We start from the raw sequence: 13,046 nt of genomic DNA on the forward strand, positions 1-13,046 counted from the left end.
TAAATGGTAACCCCCTCATTGACAATATTGTTGAATATCCAGGGTGGGGGTGGGGGGGGGCAGCATGTGCCTCCACCATTAGGTGAAGACCATCTCTTACTTAGCCAATGCCAACTGGGATAGGCTCCAGCTCACCAGCAATGTTAACGAGTGCTATGACAATGTATGGATGGCTGGTTAGTGTGTTAGTGTGTGGCGGTCCCAATATGGACTGTAGTTTTTACTCGCCTGCTTTCATAGTCCATGATTCAACTCTCCAGCTATTGTAACGCACACATGCCACTCATACACTCATCACTGTGCATCTCCTCCACGCCTATGTCCACTCGTGGGCAGATTGTTATCTGAGTCATTATGGATCATTGCCAACCTGCCTGTTTATCTTGACAGTCTGCCGCCCGCCTCTCTATCACCATTAACCTGCTTCACCTCTCTCCATCATCTACTTCATGCGTATTCATCAAATCACGCTCCGTGTTACCTTACCTTGCCCCTATTTTCTGACTTTGTTTTTTCAATGTATTTGCTTGCGAGCTACTTCTTTGTTAGTATGTGACTCATATGCTTTTATATGCTTACAGTACGAGATTATATTCAGTGTAGGATGACCAGCTTTTCAAAATTAAAAACCGGCGCACTCCAATTTCTCTGAAAATCAAGTATACAGTAAATTCTCACGAGGAACGATTTATAACAAATTTATCACTAGTCAATTTGGTCACCAGGGTTTATGTTATTACTTTAGCTGATGTTAAATGCTATCTTGGTTGACAGTTCAACAGCACAAAACAAAACAATGCACTCACCATGATCCAACCTTTTTTATTGGGTCAATTAGAATCTGGCTGTGCCGTTTACCACAGGCATCGGTCCCACACCGTTACTTTGGAAATGTGCCGCCAGAAAAGCTCAGCTTGCGTCGGATCTGACCGGCAACCACAGCATTAGTCTAGAAGGACGACATTTCCCATGATTGTCAGACACGGATCGGAAGTAGTTCTAGTGCTGGTATGACGAAAACACGCCTGCGAGAGATTAGATGCAAATGACAATTAGAACACAAATGTGAATGTGGAAATAGGAAGGAATTTAACTGTTAGATTTAATTTGAATTGCGTGAATTGCTATGACAACTATGTTCCTCGAGGGCTGGTGTCCTGCAGGTTTGGGATGTTCCCTTCTCCAACACAGCTGGTAGATGATCAGCTCATCAGCAAGCTCTGTATAAGCCTGATAACGATCCTGTTGATTGGAATCAGCTTGTGTTGGAAGAGGTGAAACCTCCAAAACCTGCAGGACTCTGGCCCTCGAGGGCCGGGTTTGCCCACCCCTGGAACATGGTTGGGAGAGGTTCTGGGGAACGGTTCTATTATAACCGCACCGGAAATGTTGTTGCATATTGTATGCCGGCTAGAAGGAAGAGCATTTAAGGTCAAGTATATTAACATAAAAAAAATACATTAAATATTTATATCATCAATGTTGTTTGTGTGCATTTTAATTTTGAGTTTGCAAAACTGCACGACAAATATTCTGTAAGCTTCACTACATCTGAAAAAAAAAAAAAACACACAAAAAAATATTATGGAATGTTTTTATTTGTCTGAGTAGCACTTTCTATCTAAAGTATATTTATGTGAAGCCTCACAACCCTAACCTGCTGAGACTCATAATAGAATAGAGGTGGGCATCGAGGGCCGGAGTCCTGCAGGTTTTGCATGTTGCCCTTCTCCAACACAGCTGATATATAATCAGCTCATCAGCAAGCTCTGCATAAGCCTGATAACGATCCTGTTGATTGGAATCAGCTTGTGTTGGAAGTGAGAAACCTCCAAAACCTGTAGGACTCCGGCCCCCGAGGACCGACATTGCCCACCTCTGTAAATAGAACAAAATCACAACATAAGTAAACTCAAAAAGACAAACAATATTCCAAATACGTTGTGTATGTACGTATATCACCTAGAAAGAAAAACGCAGTTATTTTATGTTTTTGCTTTAGAATTTAAACGGTTCTTGTACCACTCGTCTGCAAAGTTTTATGAAAATCAATTGCATGCCAATCAAAACATTTTCTCTCACCTTTATACTTTTGTGCTTGACAGAAGTACAGTAATTAAGGTGGCTGCATTTTCAACATGTTCAACTCACTGCAAACACATGGCAGCACTGTCTGACTTCTGTATCGACTGAAACTTTTGCAAATTTCCTTTCCTGTGTGTCAGGACTGCTCATGCGCAGGGCAAAGCAGAGGCAGCGGTTGGAGCGGCCCAGAAAGCTCAAGAGGAGAGTCGCATGGCCAGAGTCACCGCCAAGCAGTTCTCCCCTTCCTTCCAGCGTCCGGGAACTGGTGGGTGCACACAAACTCACAGAACTTACAGATACTGAGATACATCTGCCCATTTCCACACCATTGTGCAGACGAGCGATGGGTACAAGAAATGAGCCGGCTTTTTGCTCGTATTTGCCCTGTGAGTGATTGGTCACCACTCCAGGGTCTACCCTGGCCTCATGCCTAACTCATGACTCCTGCTTCATCTCCGTGAAATGAAGACAAACAGTAGACAGTGATTTAATGCTGGACGATGTATTTCTTCCAACGTTGGGAAAGACCCTTTCCTGATTGCTGATACAGCAAACTACAGTGCACAGAGAAAGGCCCACAAAAGCATCCTTGTGAAACGGTCCATGTCAACCACCCTTTTTTTTTGCCTTTGTCAGTCACACCTATAAAACACCGCAGGGAGCCAAGCCACCACATGCTGTGCTCAAAACAGTGAGACACACACACACACACACATTTTTTGCAGACTTGCATGACAGATCATTTTAAAGAAAGAGCTATTTCCCAAGCTCTTTCTTTAATTATAATGATCTGCTACATTGGGAATCGCAATACGGTATAGCATTTCCATTAAAAGGAACCCCGACTGTAATGACAAGTTTGCTCTATTATTTATTTGGTTGTTACTAACATAACTATGAGATTCATTTAAAAAAAAAAAATTGTTTCCATTTAAAAATAATTTGTAGAAACTTTATTCGGAAGTATGCTGCCATTGTTATTTACATCGCAACGCATTCAGTGCGTAGTGACATTAATTGGCGGCGGCTCTCTTCCGATCAATGTGAAATGCCTATACAGTAGAGAAAGCAAGTTAAGTCTCTGTAGCGTTCCTAAAGAAACAACACGCGATTGGGAGAGTCACCCTCCCCCACGCCATGCTCTTGTCATTCACCAGACGCATTCAAGTGTTTTGATCGTCCCTTTAGGAACGCTACGGAGGCTTACCTTTTTTTTCTTTATAGACGTTTCACATTGCTCGGCAGAGAGCCGCCGCCATTCTTCGTCACTACGCACTGAATGCGTAAATAACAATGGCGGCGTACGTCCAAATAAAATTTCTACAAAATGTATTAAACTGGAAATGATTTTTGAAAAATGAATCTCATAGTTACGTTAGTAACAACAAAATAAATAATATAGAGCAAACTTGTCTTTACAGTCGGGGTTCCTTTTAAAATTGCATGAAATGATTGCCTTTTTTTGCCATTTATTTATAAAATATAAATTTTGCATGGAACACACAATGAAATTAACGTAAAATAGATAAATAAATAAAACGAAACACAAATATCCAGTGTGATATGTGGTCGTACAACTTCTTTTCAAGAAATTGAAGGAATTAGGAATTTTGTCCTCTTTGCGTGTTCCAAAAATGAAGATAGATTTAATGTAAGAAAAATACACCTTTGCAAAAATGATTTTTAATCAATCAGAGATCTCTGGACAGATAACAGCCTCTATCATCACTTAAACATCGTGGGATTCAGAGCATCAAATGTGCTTCTTCCGGGTGTCGAACGGCTTTTATAGTTTAAGGACCTCCTCTCTTTTATTTGTAGACAAAACATATCTCTGAGTACTTTTCCAGAGCAGATGGCGTAAACAAGGTCAGATTTGGGTGTGTGTTCGGGACTGAATATGTTATATAGTTGAAGGTTCTATTTTTCCCCATAACAAAATCTCACAAACAAGTTGAACCAAATTTACGGTGGCCGTGACTGATGAAGAAAGTAAAGAGTGTATGTGTGTGTTATTTCAAAGCAAATTTGGTTTTCAAGACCGAAATGTGCATGTACAAAATAAAACAAGGAATTTTGGACCAATCAATGTGTACCAGCCCAAGGTCAGACCATACCGAGATCAACACCTTCTGCTCTACTAAGGACACAAAACATTTCGACAAGGTTAATATAAAGAATTGGGATGTTCATAGTGTGTAACAATGGTTAATAAAATAAAATGAAGAATTAAAAATGCTACAATATCTAACAAAATACAGTGAAGTGCAAAGATTTAAATTGAATACAACGCCGCTTCAAATAATATTTAGGATACCTACCATTTAACCAGAGTTATGGCAACACACGTTTTTCATCTTCTTAACAAGGCACCGTGTAATTCAACTGTAATGTCTCAATCTGAACACTGGATGGCACCCACGTAATGACTGCACGCATAATGCACGTAGAAGAAGTCTGACGTCATGCATTGTGTGCTGAGCTGTAAATGTAGTGAATAAATCAAGAAATACAATACTGATTGATGAACTTCTACACCAACCAAACCCACATGTTTGTTCCAGGCCGAGACAGTGACCCCTGTGCACTGTGAAACTCTTTGTGGCAATCAAAGGTTTTCACTTGTAGCGATTGAAGCGAAACAAAGCTAGATGCTAATGCGAATGGAACCACATTCTATGTATAATGTTGAAGCATTCACAAATGTGTGATTTGTTACATCTGGTAAATGTCCCGTATTTCCCTTCACGTGCTATGATAAAGATGGACCTTACCACTCGGAAACTCCTAATTACGACCAAGTTGTGTTCATGTGATTTTGTTGTTGTAGCAAAATTGTGTAGGCTACGTAATTGTGTGGATTCTAAAACGGCGGACGTTAACGCCCTTATAAGTGTTACTATTTCTTGCTATTCACAAATCCTTCGGCGCTCTCCGCCATGTTGAAAGTTGAATAGTTCTCTCAACTCGGAAACTCGGGTATCAAAATTAATTCCCAGTTGTCCAGTAGAAAATACGACATAAGGGACCGTTCACGTGCAATTTTCTACTGGACATGTGGTATTTACCATCATTTCGATACCACATCAATCCTTACATGATGGGGGGCGGGCTTTGGCCTCAACCACCTGTATTGCTGTATTGCAATTATTTTCCATCCCCTCTTTCCATCCCCTCAGGTGTTGCTCCTATTATATGGCTTTGTGGAATATTCTGTTCAAAAATTACTCTGAGCGCTTTAGAGACTTATTCAAGAATATTTTCAGTTTAGGACAAGCCAGAATATGTGGGAGTGATTTTTATATCACAGTTCCTCCAGCATGAGCTATCACACGTTGGTCCCATCTTAGCTGTTATTTCTGGTGCTCTAAATAAATCAGGTAATTACTTTTCACCTGAAGTCTTCACTTGCGTTTGTGATCAGGTGCGCTTCAGTGCATATTTTACTCTGCGTGTCTATTAGAATATTTTCTTCAGCTCTGCTTCCGACCTCCGTCTTATCTGTTTGGAGTTGTGCTTATTCATTTACCAGAATGTATTAGGCTACTATATATAGTTTGTGAATTTCTTTCTTACCTCCCTGTTTATTTATGTTGTAATTTCTTTATGGGTATGAGTCTTATAGGTTTTTCTTATTTTGTTTGTATTATTAAAAAATCTCAGCTGTAGATGTCTAAAATGAATACATTCATTCATTATCTGAACTATGATCGCGGGTGTGCTGGAGTATTTTCCAGCTGACTTTGGGCAAGAGGTGGCATACATCCTGAACTGGTTGCCAGTCAACCTCAGCGCACATGTAGCAACCAGTCAAGCTCACATTCACACATAAGGATAATTTAGACTAGAGTATCCAATGAACCAGTACCATGAGAAAGTAAGTTATTTGCAAGCGCGCGACCCAGTAACAAAAAAAAAAACAGGACTGCGGATCATTGTCTTACAGTATATCTATCGATATTATTTATGTGTATAATTATTTAATTGTAATTTACCTCAAATCCAGTAGTCCCTCACTACTTCGCGGTTCACTTATTGTGGATTCACTTATCGTGGATTTTTATTTGGGCCCATTTATGCTGTTATGTTTGTCCTTTTTGTAATATTTAAGTAAATAAAAACGGCTCTTTCTTTAATTCAACACAATCTATTACATTTTAGACAAAACATAGAATATCTGGTAAATTAAGAAACGTGTTCCATGATAAATACATTTTTTGGGGGGTTATTTTTATTCTTTTAATTCCCATCACCGGTGAGCTATTTTTAGAACAGACCAATGCGAGTGTCTCCTTACACCCCCCCCCCCCTTTCCGCCCCAATTTAGGGCGCCACAAAATTATTCCCAAGAAGTAAAACACACACAACCATTATGACACAACAGGAGAACACAAGCAAGAAGTATTATGACAATTAAAAGATCTAGTTAGTTATAACCAAAGCCGTTAGAAGGCTGGAATTATTTAGAAATGCAGCTAGGCATGCTGGGAAAATAATTATTCTTCCTGTCAGTTTGAAATGTTGTTAACAAACAGGTTGCCTTACCGCTACCTACTGGAAATGTGGAGCATAGACGAAATGAAATATTTATGTAAACCCAAATGGAATGCTTGAATCTCGGTTAAACCACGCCTGCCATTGAAACTATATTCATACGTTTCAACAAATTCAATTTAATTCGTTTTGAAATTCATTGGATTTATGATGATTTTAAGGAATCTAAACAAATCAATTCTGAAAATTGCCTAGATGAAAACACGTAAAAGTGAATTATGCCGTTATTCATTTTCTGAGTGTAATGTAACAAACCAATTTTTTTTCTGGTCTCATCTGATTTCGCAGGCATGGAGGTGCAGCGTCCCAAATGTCAGGTTTCCAGCGAAGTGGAGGGTGAGGGCTTGTCCAGTAGCGCTGGAACCGCAGACAGTCCCGACCTCTACGTGAGGAGCACAGGCTCGGAGGACCCATCCAACGCCACACCAGATCTCAGTCCCCCTTCTTCCTCACCTCCCCACAGTCCTCCTGCCTTAATTCGACCAGCCCAACGCAGCAAAAGCGCTCGCTTTCACCGGCAGACTGCAGTCGACCACGGGGACAGGGGGAAAGACGGGGGAGAGCGGGGTGAGAAAGAAGGGACTGGAGGGCAGACAGAAATTCAGGTCTTGATAGAGGGAGGCAGCAGGGAGAGTGAAGGTGGAGGAGGAAAGGTGGAATACATGCGAGCAAAAAGCTGGAGTGAGGAAAAGAGGAAAGGCGTCTTCCTTAAAGGAGGGGGACTAGGCGGACAAGGCACGAGCAGGACCAACGGACACAAACACAGTTCCTCCAATCACAAGTCTCGGGACCATGGCTCATCTAATCATAAACAAACCAGGGGAGACAGATGGACGGAGACATCCTCTTCCGCCTCTTGGACGTCTGGGCACAGGGCGGCGCACGGCAGAGGGGGGCGGCTTCTCGAGCAGGACGAAGAGAAAATGAGCAATTACGAAATGGAGATGAAGCCTTTACAGCCCAGAGACTCCACTACCCACAAGCCCCATGGGCACGGGGAGGAGAAGCACGGGGACAGTCATTCGCACGGAGAGGGACGCTCGCACACACTGCAGCGACAGAGACATAAGAACCGAGAGGGAAGAGAGGGGAAAGAGGGCCGGGAAGGCAAAGACCAGCTGGAGAGCGTACGACTGGGCGACAAGATGGATTCTCGGCCTATACGACGGGACCTCACCCTCTCCCCGCCTCTGAAGTCCTCCCCCATCGCACCAGAGGATCAAGGACTCATACAGCGCAAAGGGCACTCGGTAAGACCCTTGCATTGCAGAACACACATCGACAAACACAGTTCGAAAAGATGGTGCCACAAATTACAGAATTGCTTTTGTGACGCTCTATTTTATTGATTTAGAATCGATTTTTCACATATTCTGTAAATAAGTTCTGAGGTCCAACTGTTGCCAAAAAAAAACCCCAAACTTTATTAACTCTAGAGGAAATATTTTAAGTAACATTTTAACACTCTTAAGAGTAATAAAATTGGTTATGCAGTTGCGCTATAAAACTTTTAAACAATGCATTATTCACCCACTTTTGCTTCACATTAAAGGGACTACACCATGGGATTTTAAGCCCGTTATTTCGGTGGCTATTTTTCTTACCCGGAAGTCAAACGCTCGGTTCAGTAAAACCCCGCCTCTTCCCCTGCGGCTGCCGCGCGCCCCTCTCATCTCATGACGTCGTCCGATCCGGCTGCTTCGCGCAACGCCCACGAAACATACAGATAGCTTTTAAGTCGATTTCACGGGCTGCTAGATCTCTGCGTCTGGTCACGCAATCCATCAATTCTTGAATAAACATTTGAAACAAAACGGGTCAGAGCAGGTCACGAAGCGCATCGTTTAAATTCATCAGTGCAAATGTTTTACTTGTAGTTTAGACCAGTGTCAGCCAATGGATTTCAAGACAGCTAATTGTCATTTCATTGCACTCTGGCATTGCAAATGTGAAGAATAAGTGATTGCTTTGAATTAATTTGGACAGAATGTTTATTGATAAAGGCTACTTTTGTCATCATCCCATGGAGGGGGAGGTCTCAGAGAAAGTGGGCGTGCGTTTAGTTCGCAGAGGCGGCGCGGCGGTGGGGCCGCACGCAATGACGTCAAACCGTGCCGACAGCTCGTTTTCTCAGGTTGGGAGGGGCTGGTGCTTGGAGAGCAGAATGACCTTGAATTTCTCATACAAGGGCGAATGGAGGAAAACAGAACTTTGGTCATGTTTTTGGTGAGGAATTCGCATTTTAACATGGCTAAAAGCTCCAAAAAGTTGATTTTTCATGTTGCAGTCCCTTTAAAACTGTGGTTTACAGTCATTTTATTATTTTAATGTTGACCTATAGTCTTCAGTGGTGTTGAACTGCACGCAGTAATACTGTTTTTGTTTTGTTTGTTTTTACTCAAAACTTAGCTGAAATGTCATGTATGTATTTTGCATGTTTTCCCAGCACATTGCATGGGTGTTCATAGGGTACTCAAGCTTTAACCCAAATTACAAAAAAACGTTAAATTGTCCCTATAGGTTTGACTGGATTGTTGTTTGTCCATTTGTATCCTGCAATTATCTGGTGACCATTCCTGGGCGTACCCGTCTTCTTGCCTAAAGTCAGTTTAGATAGGCCGCAACTCACCCGCTATCCTAACGTGGACAAGTGGCATAGAAAATGGAGGGATGGCCTGATTCTGCGCAGATTCCTATTGACTGAAGTGTTCATGAAATGTACGCAAATCGGGTGGAGTGACCTTGAAATTAAGGCGTTCCCTGCCAAATCACAAGGTGATACATTATATTTCGTACATTCATTCAATTGACTGCTTCCATGTTCCACTGGCGACTGCTGACTAGTGCTGGTCTGAAAATCTGAAAATGCCACTCACAACCAACTGTAATCATTGTTATGGTGGTGAATATGAGTTAGATTTGGAATCAATAGTTTTTATTTGACATGTGCCGGTCGTGAAATCCATAGAAGCGTTGAACCCTGCCTGCTAGCTTGCTAAATATGATATGCACGCCACTGGAGATGATCAGTATATGACTTCCAGATACCCTAAATTCACATTTTGGGCTTTTATTTTGGAGACAGACGGCGTAAAAACGGGTGCATCTTTTATTTTGGTACCGGGGTCTTTATTTTGGAAATGGTTGCGCCTGGCTGGGCTTGGGGAAAGTCTAGTTTAGAATGATTGTGAATTTGGTAGATGTTGTACGCCTTGCTGGGTGTTCCGGGGACTGAGCTGCCACGGCCCCGGTGCATCTAGCAATTTGGTGGCAGAACGTCGAAAAGCAGGTTTAAATGGTGGCGCGGGTGCTGGTGGATTTTGGCTTTGATGGAAGCAAAGGCAGACGTGGATGTGTGTTGTGGGGGTCATTGAATTTTATTCAGAAATATGACAACTGCATGGGACAATCCTTCTGAATCATTTTAGAAATTAATTCATTGAACAAATTATCATTATCATCTTAAAAATGTTTTTTAATAGCATCCCCTAACCATGTATCATAACTAGATGGGCAGTGTACATGGAAACTTTTTTATCATTCCGATCGAAATTATTCCGAATGAAGATCTGTGGTCACGTTTAGCCGAACATGTGTATTGCATAGGGACCGACTTTTAAAACCGCAATAACCAAGATAATAAAATACATTTTAGTAATCAATAGCTCTGCATATATACACATATTTAGATTAAAAAATATATATATATTTTTTACAATTCTTTTTCATTTTCATTATTTAATTTGTGGCTTTTTCAAAGTGTCTCAGGGCGGAGCAGCCACTCTATGCACCCCCAAACAGTCATCGAGTTACTTAAGATGGAACGTCTTGGCTTCTTATTGTGTGCACACAACTTTTAGTGTTTGACTAGGCCAGAAGTAGGTCCTCGAGAGCCACTGTCCTCCCTGTCTTCCATGTCTCCCTCCACCAGCACAGCTGATTTGATGAACAGGATCGTTATCAGTGGCTTCTAAAGAGCATGCCGATGAGCTGATAATATGAGTCAGCTGTGTTGGAGAAGGGAGACATGGAAAACAGGCGGGACAGCGGCTCTCGAGGACCAGGGTTCCCTACTCCTGGACTAGGTGGTAACTGTATAGAAGATTAGACATTTCTAATATGTCATCATCCTGCAACGCGGCCGTTTCCACACAATTAGCATTAACATTTGTCATATTGCTACAGTAACTGTTTATGTTTTTAGGAATTAGCTGACATTTTTTTCTAGCTAGAAAACATTTCAGGTGGTCAGAGACAGCACTATTATCCTGTCTTTGAATTGGAATGAGAGAAGCGAAAGCTGTTGTGTGTGCATGTGTTAATATTATTATGCCAAGCCAAGGTGCTACTGACAAGCTAAATTCATGGATAGCCATTTACATAATTACGATTAAGACACGGGGAGGGTGAGGAGCAAACAGAGAACTTTTCAAAGTATTCAGAAAAGTCCATTTCTGTTCATGTGTTTTACATGTGCATTGCATTTAATGTAAATGATGTGATAATAATAATAATAATAAAAAAAATGTGTTGTTATGTGTAATTAAAAAATATATCATTCCTTATATAAAGATAATAATCAGAGGTTCTCGCTTAGGATCTATTCTAAGCATCTGTTGTATTTGACCAAACAGGATTTTGTTGGTTATTATCGTTTTGTCTCGCCAGGTGCATGGCCTGAACCATGCTAATCCACCACAAAAAATACACCCGCAGTGTTCAGCAAATTGCAATACAATGGGAACTATCCTGTGGGGAATAGTGAACACTTTTACATATAAGAACCCATCAACACTGTCATTGCGCGTGCATACAGCTTCAGACTCCTTAATCACGCTGGTTCATTTCAATATCATTTGTCTACAGCAGTCCGACCGCCAATGATGTTATGTAGTAGCTCATGGTTGCTAGTTTCCATTGCATGAACCTCCTTCAACACACACACACACATACACACGCAGCGAGAGAAACCCACTGGTCCTCTCTGTACCTTAGTAACAGCAGATTGGCAAAGTAGGGCTTCCTCTCAGATGGCCCCCCTATTGGTTAACTAGCGCTCTGTTGCTAGGGAACAGCTTATGCCTTGCTTCGACAGTGGCCAATCGGCGGGTGGGTGTCAGCAACAGTGGTGGGGGGAGTAGGTAGAGGTGGGGAGGAGAGGGGTTGGGGGGGGGGGATGGGGGGGGGTGGTTTGCAGCTGCAGAGAACCAAGCGGGATTTGTGTAAAGCAGGTTCACAGCATACACAGTTATCGTCACACTGAGATAAATAGACGCAGAATGTTGCAACAAGCTGGCTGCTCTCACTCTCGTTGTGCAATGACTTAAGTTGACTATAAGGGACTTCAAGATTGCTCTTCAGCAGTATATCGTACATGGGCAATGTACTTGAGCTAAATAGAGAACAGACATGGAAGTAATTGCAAATACACCAATTCTGATATTTACTGTATTGTGATCAACAGCTTGAGTGGATTCTCTCAACACTGTTTGCTATTTTGAACTGGTGTGCAAATACCTTCAAGTGTGACCTCACCTCGGTGCTACTATATGTACTGAGTGCCACATTTTGGCCATTTTGCCACTTGCTTTCGAGTTCACAGTTGCTCAGGTCTCAGTTAATAACCAATCATAGCTCAGCGTCAGAAAACAGGTTAGCTGTGATTTGTCGTTCCCCGAGCCCTGAACAACTTTGATGTCATCTTCAGTCGACAGCAAGTGGCAAAATGGCCGCCCCCAAGCTAGATAAAAATGGCTGGATTTTGCTACATAACTCATATTCCACAAATGTAATATTAATAGGAATGTCATGTTTAGACAAGAGAGGTTAAATATTATTGTCAAGAAATGTTTAACTCTTTGACTGCCAAAAACGTTAAATAACGTTTAGTAAAATTCTAGGGCGGAGTGCCAAAGACGTTAAAAGACGTTTGTTTCAAAACAGAGGTGAAACTAACCATTTTCTATTGTTGATTACTGAAAAACGGAATAAGGTAGAAACAAACTTTTTTTTCTGATGAAAGATGAGAGTTTTCATTTGGTAGTATGTGTGTTTCCATAGTCCAAACACATAATTTTCTGTGGACCTTGAAAGATCAGTCAAAATGCTTAAATCGGCTGGCACCCACGGCATCCCTTTTCTGAAAACGTCTGGCAGTCAAAGAGTTAAGGATGACTTCCCTTTTAAATAAAGGGAATGAGGGGAGCCGCTTCGATTGGCTGGAAGTTGGCTGTGTTCCCTCCCCAACGGCGCACAGTAGAGCAAACGGCCACTTCTACCAAAAGAAGGAAAACTCCACCCATGCGCACAGTTAAACTACGCTTTGCGCTAGACTTGCGCTGGGCACGAAAATAGTGCCCAAAGTGCACAAATGCAAAATAACAAAGTTTATGACTGGGTTTATTATA

At 41.8% G+C, this 13,046-nt stretch overlaps 1 protein-coding gene across 2 annotated transcripts in view; it reads left to right on the plus strand.

The window, feature by feature from the left end:
• The window catches only part of jph3b (junctophilin 3b), a 56,524-nt gene that overhangs the window by 35,602 nt on the left and 7,876 nt on the right, over positions 1-13,046 (plus strand). For both annotated transcript variants that reach the window (XM_077567740.1, XM_077567739.1), the window contains 2 exons: positions 2,226-2,350; positions 6,928-7,889. In XM_077567740.1, coding sequence (XP_077423866.1) covers positions 2,226-2,350; positions 6,928-7,889 — 1,087 coding nt within the window. The remainder of the gene's footprint in view (positions 1-2,225; positions 2,351-6,927; positions 7,890-13,046) is intronic.

This window comes from Vanacampus margaritifer, chromosome 6, assembly GCF_051991255.1.
Source record: "Vanacampus margaritifer isolate UIUO_Vmar chromosome 6, RoL_Vmar_1.0, whole genome shotgun sequence".
Lineage (NCBI taxonomy): Eukaryota > Metazoa > Chordata > Actinopteri > Syngnathiformes > Syngnathidae > Vanacampus > Vanacampus margaritifer.